The sequence below is a fragment of the Bufo bufo genome, chromosome 3 (assembly GCF_905171765.1).
Source record: "Bufo bufo chromosome 3, aBufBuf1.1, whole genome shotgun sequence".
NCBI classification, from domain to species: domain Eukaryota; kingdom Metazoa; phylum Chordata; class Amphibia; order Anura; family Bufonidae; genus Bufo; species Bufo bufo.
The window spans coordinates 87891885-87905654 of record NC_053391.1 but is presented as its reverse complement, the minus strand read 5'-3'; the positions used below and the strand labels follow the sequence as shown (position 1 = coordinate 87905654).

Genomic DNA, 13770 nt, shown 5'->3' with positions numbered 1-13770 from the left:
CGTACTGGCAGAGAGGGTCAAGGTCACGTTCATTTCCTTTTGCTCATGGCCAACACTGCAGATGTCTCCTAATAAAGGACTCAATGGCACTTACTGTACTTACCTCTTGCTGATTTGCCTGAAGAATTTCTGGTACAGAAATTGCCAAACAAAGAGCCTGACTGAGATCAGAGTCGTCTTTCAGAGCGATCAAGCTGCTGCCGAACAAGCTCTGGTTGTCCTAGAATAAAGATACATAGGCAAGTAAGAGGCCAGAAACATCATTAAAGACTGGCGTTTACTTCAATGGGTTGTCCAGGTGGCATATCCTCAGGATAGACAATCAATATCCGATTGGTGGAGGTCCGACAACCCGCTTCACCTGCCGACCAGCTATCTTGTGGATAGGTCATCAATATAAAAATCCTGGACAGAACCCCTTTAATGTTATTAAAGGGGTTTTCAGACTTACAACATGTATTATCTATCCACAGTATCGGTGATAAAATGTACCATTGCCGGAGGTCCGACTGCTGGCACCACCAATGGTCACGACAATGAGGGTCCCCTGTGTGACCACAGCAACATTCACTGCCTAGGGAACTGACGGAGATAGCGTGCTGTGCTTGGCTGTCCCTTAAGCAGGCCATACACACTAGATCAGGGATGGCCAACCTGAGGCTCTCCAGCTGTTGCAAAACTACAACTCCCATCATGCACGGACAGTCTACAGCTATCAGCCTACAGCAGGGCATGGTGGGAGTTGTAGTTTTACAACAGCTGGAGAGCCGCAGGTTGGCCATGCCTGCACTAGATAAAGCTGAACCTGCCAACAATTTTTTCATGTGTATGGGGGTCTCTCGGGCTAGATACACTGGTGCCAGGCACCTATGACAGCGGCTTATCTCCCATAGAACAAAAAGAAGGCAAACTCAAGGGGCCCCTCATACACATTTGATGATTGGCTTTATCCCCACACTCTATTTACACATTGAAAGAGATCCCTGTTGGCTGAACGCATGTATATGGCCAGCCTCAGACAGTGAAGAGGGTGGTGATCATCCATGCACGATACCACGGGGGCTCTCGTTCACTGACCTCTTCTGTGATAAGTCTTAAAGGGGTTGTCTCACTTCAGAAAGAGGCATTTATTCTGTAGAGGACGTTAATACAAGTCACTTACTTTGCTGGCTGAATTCATTTTTCCATCAAATTATACACTGCTCGTTTCCATGGTTACAACCACCCTGAAATACATCAGTGGTGGTCGTGCTTGCACACTACTGGAAATAGGGCCGGCCTATGCACACTGCCATGGTCCCAGCCACCAGAGAGGCCGTTGCTTTTTCCTATAGTGTGCAAGCACGACCACCACTGATTGATTGCAGGGTGGTCGTAACCAAGGAAACAAGCAATGTATGTGATGGAAAAATGAATCCAGCCAGCAAAGGAGGCAATATGGACAATCACAATATATTAGTAAGTAGGGGTGGGCGATATGGCCTAAAATCTATATTGCGATATAATTTGAAGCATGTGAGATATGCGATATATATTGCGATATATTATTTTCTTCTGTATGTATACAAAAAATACAAATTAATAAACTTTGCAAGAAATTTCATCAGCCCCATGCCATTTGCCATCAGTCCACGTCAGCCCCATGGCATTTGCCAATTGCCATCATCAGACATGTGACCCCCAGCAGTGAGCCAGTGCCATCAGATCAGCCGTATATGGCATTTGCCATCATCAGGCATGTGTCCCCCAGCAGTGAGCCAGTGCCATCAGATCAGCCCCATGTGGCATTTACCATCATCAGACATGTGTCCCCCAGCAGTGAGCCAGTGCCATCAGATCAGCGCCCCATGGCATTTGCCATCATCAGACATGTGTCCCCCAGCATTTTCCATCATCAGACTCCATGTGTCCCCCCTGCTATATATTCAGACAGAGCAGCCTGTCTCAGTGCCATCAGAAGATGATCAGGTTCAGGCCATCCTTTGCAAAATAATCCTTTCCTTATCCACTCTTCTCCTCCTCCCCCCACCCCCCCCCCCCCAACCCCGATCCTCCAGCAAGAGTCCCCGTCCCCCCACAAGAGTCGCTGTTATTATACTTACCTTTCCTGCAGGGTGCTCGGCAGCGGCCGGCTAATGGAGTCCGCAGATGTGGCATCTTCTTCAAGCACTGGGCGGGACCTGACTGACGTCACATACAGCGTCAGCAAAGCGGGCAGACGCTGTGTGCACGCCGGCCCTGGCCAGTACAGCGCGGTTCGGAGTGGGGAGGCCAAGGGGCGGTGAGCCAGAAACTTCTGCGCAATCATTCACTACCGCTCCGTGGTCATATCGCAGGGCGGCGATATACACAAAATCCATATCGTGGCACATATCATATCGCCCACCCCTATTAGTAAGTGCCTCGTATTAACTTCCTCTGCATAATAAATGGCACTTGCTGAAGTGAGACAACTCCTTTAAATAAATACTCCACCTCATAAACTTAAAAATAAATGCATTTACCTTGCGAAAAGAAGCCGGAGTCTTGATGTAGTAATGATGAGCCAAACTGAACAGATCTTCTATGTCTCCTACATCAAGGTTAGTAGGTGGACTTTCCAGGAACTCTAAAAAAAATAAATGCATCTGAAGGATGCCTCTGGTATTTGTAAAGGCTTGACATGCCACAATAACTATTTCCATTGTGACTCTACTTAAAGGCTTATGCATACGAGCATATGTATTTTGCGGTCCACAAAACACAGATCTGCAAAAAAAAAAAAGATGGCATCCGTGTGACGTCCGTCTTGCATCATTTTTTTTTTGCGGATCCATTGTAACAACAATGCCTGTCCTCGTCCACAAAACAGACAGGAATAGGACATGTTCTATTATTTTGCGAAACTGACTTGAGGACATACGGAAACGGAATGCACACAGAGTTATTTCAGTTTTTTTGTGGACCCAGTGAAGTAAATGGTTCCGCATATGGGCTGCAAAAAAAAAAAAAAACGGAACGGACATGGAAAGAAAATAATGTTGTGTGCATGAGCCCTAAGTCTGTGGCATGCAAGGCCATTTTGCTGAATTAATGAAGGTTCAGGTGATGGTTTCAGCTCGCAGACCACTACCAATAAAACAGTTCTCTGTTAGACCCGTTTCACATTGCCCAGCAGTACAGAACACGTACAAGACTATGGGTACAATTCAAGAAGACGCTCAACAAGATAACTCATCTTCAAATTGAAGCCAACCAGCGACTAGATGATTGCTGCTGGTCTGCCTTCAGAAACCCCTGCCCAACAGTTAAAAAAAAACAAAAAAAAAAAAAAACTGTCTGTTTGCAGACTGTCCCTGCCGAGTTCCGTCAGCTGACAGCTCATGTCCTGACCTCATAGAGACTCATTATAGCTAAACTCTTATCAACCCCATAATATGAATATGGCTTCAATGAGTGTTTATGAAGTCAGAAGATCAGAGATAAGGTCTCTCATGAGTCAGCTGACAGAACTCAAGAGCGAGTCTGCAAATAGACTGATTTTTAACTGTATGTACCACAAAATTGCTCAAAATTGTTAATGAAAACAATTGAAAAAAATTATTTTCAGCCCAAAATGAGTAAAATGCAATAGTTAAAAAATTGCCCTGAAGGTGTCCATAGCCTTTTAGCCTAATAACCAAGCACCTGTACAGTTTTATATATCTGTTACGCTTCAGACTGCATTGGCCTATTAGTTTGCCGCTACTCTGGATCATCAACACCGAATCCACAGAATAAACACCCCTCAGAGCATGCCCACAGTCTTACTTATGAGTTCTTCTTTAGACTCCATTTCTTCAGCCAAGACAGCCTCTCTGCAAAGACAGATAAAAGCCATTAGTGCCAGATCAATACGGACACGGAGCCCTAGCAATCTGCCTCACACCTCCCCCAAGTACTCACTTGACATTGACAAGCATGATCAGCATCAAGAAGTACATGATGAATGGATCTGCCTGCTGTAAATAACTATCCCAAATCGCCTGGGTGACTTCCACCGAGCAGTGATAGGCAAAGAGGCTACCAAACTGAAAAATCACAAATGAAGAGACGATTAGCCACAGAGAACACATGCGAGACCGGGACGCTCCTTCCTGAGCAGGGTACAGTCACCTTCTATTCAGACATAGGCCGCAGCCATGGCAAGGTTCGGAAACAAGACCCCACCCGTCACTGTCTGCCTCTGTTCGTGAAACCAGTCTGGCATTTATGGACCAATATATTAAAAGTTTGGGATACTCTCTTTATAAAAGTGGTTTTATTTCTTAAAGGGAGGATACATAAAAGAAAAACAATTTCTCCTTTAAAGGGGTTATCCAGGAAATACTATTGATGACCCACCCTCAGTATTGGCGGCCTCCCGGGCACTTATGAAGCACAGCACCGTACAGCAGCTGTGCTCGGCGTCGCAGCTCAGTCTCATTGACTTGAATGGGGCTGAGCTGAAACTAGTCATGTGACGGATGTACGGTGACGTCACACGGCCTAGGGAGAGGATGAGGTGCTCAGAGAGGTCGGCCTCTGCGGATCTGATATTGATGACCTATCCTGAGGAATGGTCGTCAATATAAATTCCCCAATAACCCCTTTAAGTCCACACTTGATTTAGGCTTAGCGAAATTTTAACTCTTGCCTAGAATTAGCCACTCACTCCTGTACACTAAGGGGGTCTTTTAAAAAAAAAATATACGCCACTTTTTGGCGTATTTAAGACCCAGATTTTGTTGCAAAGGTGTTTTGAGGCAAAATGTGTTGTTTTTTCTCCCCCCCCCATGTACGCCACTGGGGACCCGAAGTGGGCAGGCCAGCAGGCCCATCTGATTCATCATTTTCTATGCCTGTTTTTGGAGTAGAAATTGACTGGAATCTATGCCAGCAAGGGAGCTGGTAAAGGGCCTAAGCTCCTCTACATAACTTAGGCGCATCAATCGGCAGTGGACATGGACTAAGACCGCCGTCTAAATCGTGGTCTTAGTTCATGTCCCCCTAAGGTCCTATAGAACGCTTGTCAAGCCCCATTTTGGAAATGTATAGAAAATAACTAACCACATACACAGCATAGCTGAGCTGTTCCCCACAAAAGGTTCCGAGATGAGACCTGACAACCACGGTCCAGGACACCAAGAAGTGACTGCACCAGATGTATAGTACTAGATAACATTTGGATAGGACCATGGAATCTATTAAAGAGAACCTGTTAGCTCTTCTGGAATGCTTATGCTAGTAAATAATTCTGGAACATCTTTTCTCATAATTCTATAATATCCTATAATTCCTCCTAGAATTTTATAATAAAATTGACAATTGGGTGTTACCAGTTGTTGGTGGTGGTGGGGGTGGGTGACACTTTCCAATCTTGAAAGTGCTGCATGACTGTGCAGGGACAAGTGGTTTTCCAGAACATAGCTGACCTATCCTCAGTAAAGGTCATCAATATCAGATCAGTGGGGTTCTGCCTCCCAGCACGCCCACGATCAGCTGTTTAAAGAGGCCGCCGTGCTCCGTTGAGTGCTACGGCCTCTTCCTTGGCCAGTGATGTCGCATTCATTGGTCACATGGCCTCTGTGAAGCTCAGTCCCATTCAAGAGAAACATACCAAGCACAGCCTCAATACAATGTATGGTGTTGTGCTTGGGATGCTGTGAGGAAGCCGCAGCACTCTTCAGTGCTGCAACTCTTTAACACAGCGGGCCAGCAGCGGCAGGGGGTACTTGGAGAAGGACCCCCATTGATCTGATATTGATTACCTATCCTGAGGAAAGGTCATCACTATTGTACTCCTGAAAAACCACTTTAACCACCTCAGCCCCCAGTGCTTAAACACCCTGAAAGACCAGGCCACTTTTTACACTTCTGACCTACACTACTTTCACCGTTTATTGCTCGGTCATGCAACTTACCACCCAAATGAATTTTACCTCCTTTTCTTCTCACTAATAGAGCTTTCATTTGGTGGTATTTCATTGCTGCTGACATTTTTACTTTTTTTGTTATTAATCGAAATTTAACGATTTTTTTGCAAAAAAATGACATTTTTCACTTTCAGTTGTAAAATTTTGCAAAAAAAACGACATCCATATAGAAATTTTGCTCTAAATTTATAGTTCTACATGTCTTTGATAAAAAAAAAATGTTTGGGTAAAAAAAAAATGGTTTGGGTAAAAGTTATAGCGTTTACAAACTATGGTACAAAAATGTGAATTTCCGCTTTTTGAAGCAGCTCTGACTTTCTGAGCACCTGTCATGTTTCCTGAGGTTCTACAATGCCCAGACAGTACAAACACCCCACACATGACCCCATTTCTGAAAGTAGACACCCTAAGGTATTCGCTGATGGGCATAGTGAGTTCATAGAACTTTTTATTTTTTGTCACAAGTTAGCGGAAAATGATGATTTTTTTTTTTTTTTTCTTACAAAGTCTCATATTCCACTAACTTGTGACAAAAAATAAAAAGTTCTATGAACTCACTATGCCCATCAGCGAATACCTTGGGGTCTCTTCTTTCCAAAATGGGGTCACTTGTGGGGTAGTTATACTGCCCTGGCATTCTAGGCGCCCAAATGTGTGGTAAGGAGTTTGAAATCAAATTCTGTAAAAAATGACCTGTGAAATCCGAAAGGTGCTCTTTGGAATATGGGCCCCTTTGCCCACCTAGGCTGCAAAAAAGTGTCACACATCTGGTATCTCCGTACTCAGGAGAAGGTGGGGAATGTGTTTTGGGGTGTCATTTTATATATACCCATGCTGGGTGAGAGAAATATCTTGGCAAAAGACAACTTTTCCCATTTTTTTATACAAAGTTGTCATTTGACCAAGATATTTATCTCACCCAGCATGGGTATATGTAAAAAGACACCCCAAAACACATTCCTCAACTTCTCCTGAGTACGGGGATACCAGATGTGTGACACTTTTTTGCAGCCTAGGTGGGCAAAGGGGCCCATATTCCAAAGAGCACCTTTCGGATTTCACTCCTCATTTTTTACAGAATTTGATTTCAAACTCCTTACCACACATTTGGGCCCCTAGAATACCAGGGCAGTATAACTACCCCACAAGTGACCCCATTTTGGAAAGAAGACACCCCAAGGTATTCCGTGAGGGGCATGGCGAGTTCCTAGAATTTTTTATTTTTTGTCACAAGTTAGTGGAAAATGATGATTTTTTATTTTTTTTTCATACAAAGTCTCATATTCCACAAACTTGTGACAAAAAATAAAAACTTCCATGAACTCACCATGCCCATCAGCGAATACCTTGGGGTCTCTTCTTTCCAAAATGGGGTCACTTGTGGGGTAGTTATACTGCCCTGGCATTCTAGGGGCCCAAATGTGTGGTAAGTAGGTAAATGACCTGTGAAATCCGAAAGGTGCTCTTTGGAATGTGGGCCCCTTTGCCCACCTAGGCTGCAAAAAAGTGTCACACATCTGGTATCTCTGTATTCAGGAGAAGTTGAGGAATGTGTTTTGGGGTGTCATTTTACATATACCCATGCTGGGTGAGATAAATATCTTGGTCAAATGCCAACTTTGTATAAAAAAAAATGGGAAAAGTTGTCTTTTGCCAAGATATTTCTCTCACCCAGCATGGGTATATGTAAAATGACACCCCAAAACACATTCCCCAACTTCTCCCGATTACGGAGATACCAGATGTGTGACACTTTTTTGCAGCCTAGGTGGGCAAAGGGGCCCATATTCAAAAGAGCACCTTTCGGATTTCACAGGTCATTTTTTACAGAATTTGATTTCAAACTCCTTACCACACATTTGGGCCCCTAGAATGCCAGGGCAGTATAACTACCCCACAAGTGACCCCATTTTGGAAAGAAGAGACCCCAAGGTATTCGCTGATGGGCATAGTGAGTTCATGGAACTTTTTATTTTTTGTCACAAGTTAGTGGAATATGAGACTTTGTATGAAAAAAAAAAAAAAAAAAAAGCATTTTCCACTAACTTGTGACAAAAAATAAAAAATTCTAGGAACTCGCCATGCCCCTCACGGAATACCTTGGGGTGTCTTCTTTCCAAAATGGGGTCACTTGTGGGGTAGTTATACTGCCCTGGCATTTTCCAGGGGCCCTAATGTGTGGTAAGTAGGTAAATGACCTGTGAAATCCTAAAGGTGCTCTTTGGAATATGGGCCCCTTTGCCCACCTAGGCTGCAAAAAAGTGTCACACATGTGGTATCGCCGTATTCAGGAGAAGTTGGGGAATGTGTTTTGGGGTGTCATTTTACATATACCCATGCTGGGTGAGAGAAATATCTTGGCAAAAGACAACTTTTCCCATTTTTTTATACAAAGTTGGCATTTGACCAAGATATTTCTCTCACCCAGCATGGGTATATGTAAAATGACACCCCAAAACACATTCCCCAACTTCTCCTGAGTACGGCGATACCAGATGTGTGACACTTTTTTGCAGCCTAGATGCGCAAAGGTGCCCAAATTCCTTTTAGGAGGGCATTTTTAGACATTTGGATACCAGACTTCTTCTCACGCTTTGGGGCCCCTAGAATGCCAGGGCAGTATAAATACCCCACATGTGACCCCATTTTGGAAAGAAGACACCCCAAGGTATTCAATGAGGGGCATGGCGAGTTCATAGAAATTTTTTTTTTTTGGCACAAGTTAGCGGAAATTGATATTTTTAATTTTTTTCTCACAAAGTCTCCCGTTCCGCTAACTTGGGACAAAAATTTCAATCTTTCATGGACTCAATATGCCCCTCACGGAATACCTGGGGGTGTCTTCTTTCCGAAATGGGGTCACATGTGGGGTATTTATACTGCCCTGGCATTCTAGGGGCCCTAAAGCGTGAGAAGAAGTCTGGAATATAAATGTCTAAAAAATTTTACGCATTTGGATTCCGTGAGGGGTATGGTGAGTTCATGTGAGATTTTATTTTTTGACACAAGTTAGTGGAATATGAGACTTTGTAAGAAAAAAATAAATAAATTCCGCTAACTTGGGCCAAAAAAATATCTGAATGGAGCCTTACAGAGGGGTGATCAATGACAGGGGGGTAATCAATGACAGGGGGGTGATCAGGGAGTCTATATGGGGTGATCACCACAGTCATTGATCATGCCCCTGTAAGGCTTCATTCAGACGTCCGGATGCGTTTTGCGGATCCGATCCATCTATCAGTGCATCCGTAAAAATCATGCGGACGTCTGAATGGAGCTTTACAGGGGGGTAATCAATGACAGGGGGGTGATCAGGGAGTCTATATGGGGTGATCACCACAGTCATTGATCACGCCCCTGTAAGGCTTCATTCAGACGTCCGGATGCGTTTTGCGGATCCGATCCATCTATCAGTGCATCCGGAAAAATCATGCGGACATCTGAATGGAGCTTTACAGGGGGGTGATCAGGGAGTCTATATGGGGTGATCACCACAGTCATTGATCATGCCCCTGTAAGGCTTCATTCAGACGACCGGATGCGTTTTGCGGATCCGATCCATGTATCAGTGCATCCGTAAAAATCATGCGGACATCTGAATGGAGCTTTACAGGGGGGTGATCAGGGAGTCTATATGGGGTGATCACCACAGTCATTGATCATGCCCCTGTAAGGCTTCATTCAGACGTCCGGATGCGTTTTGCGGATCCGATCCATCTATCAGTGGATCCGTAAAAATCATGCGGACGTCTGAATGGAGCTTTACAGGGGGGTAATCAATGACAGGGGGGTAATCAATGACAGTAGGGTGATCAGGAAGTCTATATGGGGTGATCACCACAGTCATTGATCACGCCCCTGTAAGGCTTCATTCAGACGTCCGGATGCGTTTTGCGGATCCGATCCATCTATCAGTGGATCCGTAAAAATCATGCGGACGTCTGAATGGAGCTTTACAGGGGGTTGATCAATGACAGGGGGGTAATCAATGACAGGGGGGTGATCAGGGAGTCTATATGGGGTGATCAGGGGTGATTAGGGGTGATCAGGGGCTAATAAGGGGTTAATAAGTGACGGGGGGGGGGGGGGGTAGTGTAGTGTAGTGGTGCTTGGTGCTACTTTACTGAGCTACCTGTGTCCTCTGGTGGTCGATCCAAACAAAGGGGACCACCAGAGGACCAGGTAGCAGGTATATTAGACGCTGTTATCAAAACAGCGTCTAATATACCTGTTAGGGGTTAAAAAAAACACATCTCCAGCCTGCCAGCGAATGATCGCCGCTGGCAGGCTGGAGATCAACTCTCTTACCTTCCGTTCCTGTGAGCGCGCGCGCCTGTGTGCGCGCGTTCACAGGAAGTCTCGCGTCTCGCGAGATGACGCGTATATGCGTGACTGTGCGCAGGGCTGCCACCTCCGGAACGCGATCCTGCGTTAGGCGGTCCGGAGGTGGTTAAAAAGGAGAATGGTAACACCCAGTTGTCAATGTAATCATACATTTCCTGGTGGAATAACAGAGGAACAGGACAATGCAGAGTTATGAGTAAAAAAAAAAAAATGCAGACTTGCTTGGCATACAAGAATTTACTAGAGGGCTAAGAGGTCCTCTACAAAAGGGCTGTCACCAGTACCTTATCAGACATTCGGCTAAAGTATAATAAAGTGTACAATGCGTATACTACACACTCTAATGAAGGATATACAACCCAACACTTACCCAATTAAGTGCATAAAGATCTGGTGTGATCTTCTTCGTGTCCAGGAAAGAACACAGTTCGGGCTCGTGATACTGGAGGAGAAGCCGGAATAGGTGGAATGGTTTTCCTTTCTTGTAACAATCTCTAAACAGAAAGAGATACCTGACAATCAGAATCACCGCGGCTGCACACGTCACGGATCCAGAAATCCATGGGGACACATTACCTACCCAGCCCCACGTCATACCAAACACACATACATGTGAATACCTTGGAATATACTTATTCATGATTGCATAGAAGCAGTTATAGAAGTCGCTCCGTGACAGGTTGAGGTCCACCAGCGGTTTCAGTAGGTAAAGCCAGCTGACGTTTTCATGGTACTTGACGTTACGGGATTTACAATAAAAAGTGACTACAGATTCAATGTCCTGGAGAACGACTGGTCTCCTCTCCTCGGGTATGGTGAGCTGGTCTGAACAAACACAAAGGAAGCAAGATGATAATGATTCAAGTGCAAAAACCATTTCACCCAGCAGAAAACCCCTACTTGTTCGGGAGAGTTCCCATCTCTGCTTCAATTTCTGTTCTTCTGATCCGTCCGAAGAACAGAAAATAATGAAAATAAATACCGGATCCCGTGCATAAGATATGCACATTGCGTTTGAGCCATTTCCGTCTGAGATCCGTTTTTGTAGATGGGGGGGGAAAAAAAGTGCTGCATACAGTACTAAAAAAACAGATCTCAAACTGAAATGGACCAGCCGACCAGCGCCAGAATTAAAGGGGTTCTCTGGGAATTGGGAAAATGAAAATACTTAAATATTACTTATTACTATTATAAATATACTCCTAAATACCTTTCATTAGTTATGATGGCTCGTTTTGTGTAGGGAGCAATCATTAGGAGAAATAAAATGGCCGCCATGCGATTAAGTACACACAGAACCTGTCCTAATCATACAGGAGGACATGCTACTTGAGAGCAGTGCCTCATCTTCTTTTATGGTCCTGAATACAGTTCAATATGATCCTCAGCTAAATCTATGTAGAAATGGAGTTCATGAGAAGACATGAAGTACAGAGAGCCGGTGGGGGTGATGTGGATAATGTGCAGCAGCACTTGTATGCAGACTCCATTACCACAGTCTGTCCTGTCCATCCTCTCTGTACCTCATGTCTCCTCCATTCCCACAGAGATTCAGTTAAAGTGCTTATAATCTATATTCCCTGACAAGTAGGAGAGAAGGATGAGGCAGCTCTTTACCTCATGTCCCCCTGTGTGATTAGGACAGGTTTTGTGTGTATTAATAGGACAGCGGCCATATTGTTTCTCCTAATGATTGCTCCCTAAATAAAATGAGCCACTATAAATAATGAAAGGTATATGGGAATATATTTACAATAAAGTAACATTTAAGTATTTTCATTTTCTAAATTCCCGGAGAACCCCTTTAAGTGGTGTGCGCCTCCACACTCTATATCAGTCTTGATACATCTCCCCCACAAAGTCTCTCAGTAATCAGCTGTAGTTTGTGGGTAAACGCTAAAACCTAAGGGAAGGTCCACGTGGGACATATAATTGTGCAAAAAAATCAGCTGTCGGTCACACTGCAGGTCAATTTACACTGAGAATTTTTTGCGAGCATGTGGATGAGATTGGTAGTGTAATACACTGTCGATTTAGCACGAGAGAATCTACAACGTCAAATTCACAGCGCATCTATCATGTGTGAACAATACCTAAAAGGATTTATGGAAATGGGTTATCTAAACTAGACAACCCCTTTAAAAACCTGGTACCTGGTGAGGTCCAATTTCTCCAAGTTCGCCAACCAACTTGGTGCCAGTTACCTCCTTATCATCCAGTAAAGCCCATTACAGAACTGGTTGAGGAACTCCTGTGTGATAAATAAATCCCTTAGGTCTTACCTATAAGATTTTGACAATCCTGATGAATGACAGACTGCTCTGGAAGATCTAAAGAACCGTCCCACGCTGCCAAACTGTCCCCTTTTCCTGCAACGTTTAAAGCGATCTAGAGAGAGAAAAAATAGTGAACATGCATTATGCTCCATTTCATTGACACTGGGGGAGGGTCATTTATTATTACCCCCTTAAGCCAGAAACCTGTGTTTAAAGAAAAAAAAAAAAAAAAACTCTCAAACTCCCAATTTACAACTTTTTGAACTCCACTGCACCTAAATTTAGGCAAAAGTCTGCCATAGACACTAATTGAAAAGGAGAAGTGGCGGGGTGTACTATGGGTAGGGCCATGTACCCCCAGCACATTCACTACGATTTACACCAGTTTACTAGGTAAATAACGTCTCAAAACTACTTCAGCTAAAGGCTGGAGTGAATTTCAGTCTAAGCATAAGGACTGCGTGAGGATGCGCCTAATTTAGGACAAGACCTGTACCTTGTCATAAATTAAGTGCATCCTCTGGCGTGGAGAGGCATATCAAAGCCCAGCGTAAAACACTTGTCTTAGATAAATGACCCCCATTGACTTGAGCTGGTTCCACCAAAATCTAATCTGTATAGAGGCCTCCTGACAGAGGTGTCTGGTAATGGTGTACTTCCGCCTAGCAGTGATCCCGGCGACGTCACCAGCACTTAGGGGGCAGTCTTTAGCGCTATCCTAGTCTGAAAAAAAGCGCTAAAAACCGTCTAATAGTGCTGGTGACTTCACCGGGTTCCCTTCTAGATGAAAGCCTCCACCTAGCGTACCCATGAGAAACCCGGTACGTCACCAGTATTGAAAAAAAAGCCCTTGTTCCGCGCTAAACAGCGTACGGCAGGGGGGGAACATCGGTACATTTTTAGCTATATATCATACATAGTAAATGAGTGAAGGGGAACTTATGTCTGGGTTCAGTTCTAAACCCAGAGAACCCCTTTAAGTAGCATGAGAGAGTAGACACAGAAATAAGGCTCTGTTCACATCACATTTGAGAAGTATCCAGTGGGCCTCATTCGCTCAGTCCATGCTGTCCTTTTGATATATACATCAGATGCTGTTTCATGCAGCACTGATTAACTATTAGACTATACTCTTCTGTACAGAGGATACAGTAAAGTATATGTTTCTGTACAATGGAAGCCTACTGGTCACGTAAGCCGATGCATGCCTTGTACAG

The 13770-nt window shown here is 44.3% G+C and overlaps 1 protein-coding gene across 2 annotated transcripts in view; it reads right to left on the bottom strand.

Annotated features, from left to right (window-relative positions):
• TBC1D23 (TBC1 domain family member 23) overlaps positions 1-13770 on the bottom strand; it is a 76671-nt gene that overhangs the window by 24118 nt on the left and 38783 nt on the right. For both annotated transcript variants that reach the window (XM_040423299.1, XM_040423298.1), the window contains exons 3-9: positions 12560-12665; positions 10898-11102; positions 10648-10771; positions 3925-4049; positions 3790-3836; positions 2505-2608; positions 104-220 (exon numbers count right to left, since the gene is read on the bottom strand). In XM_040423299.1, coding sequence (XP_040279233.1) covers positions 104-220; positions 2505-2608; positions 3790-3836; positions 3925-4049; positions 10648-10771; positions 10898-11102; positions 12560-12665 — 828 coding nt within the window. The remainder of the gene's footprint in view (positions 1-103; positions 221-2504; positions 2609-3789; positions 3837-3924; positions 4050-10647; positions 10772-10897; positions 11103-12559; positions 12666-13770) is intronic.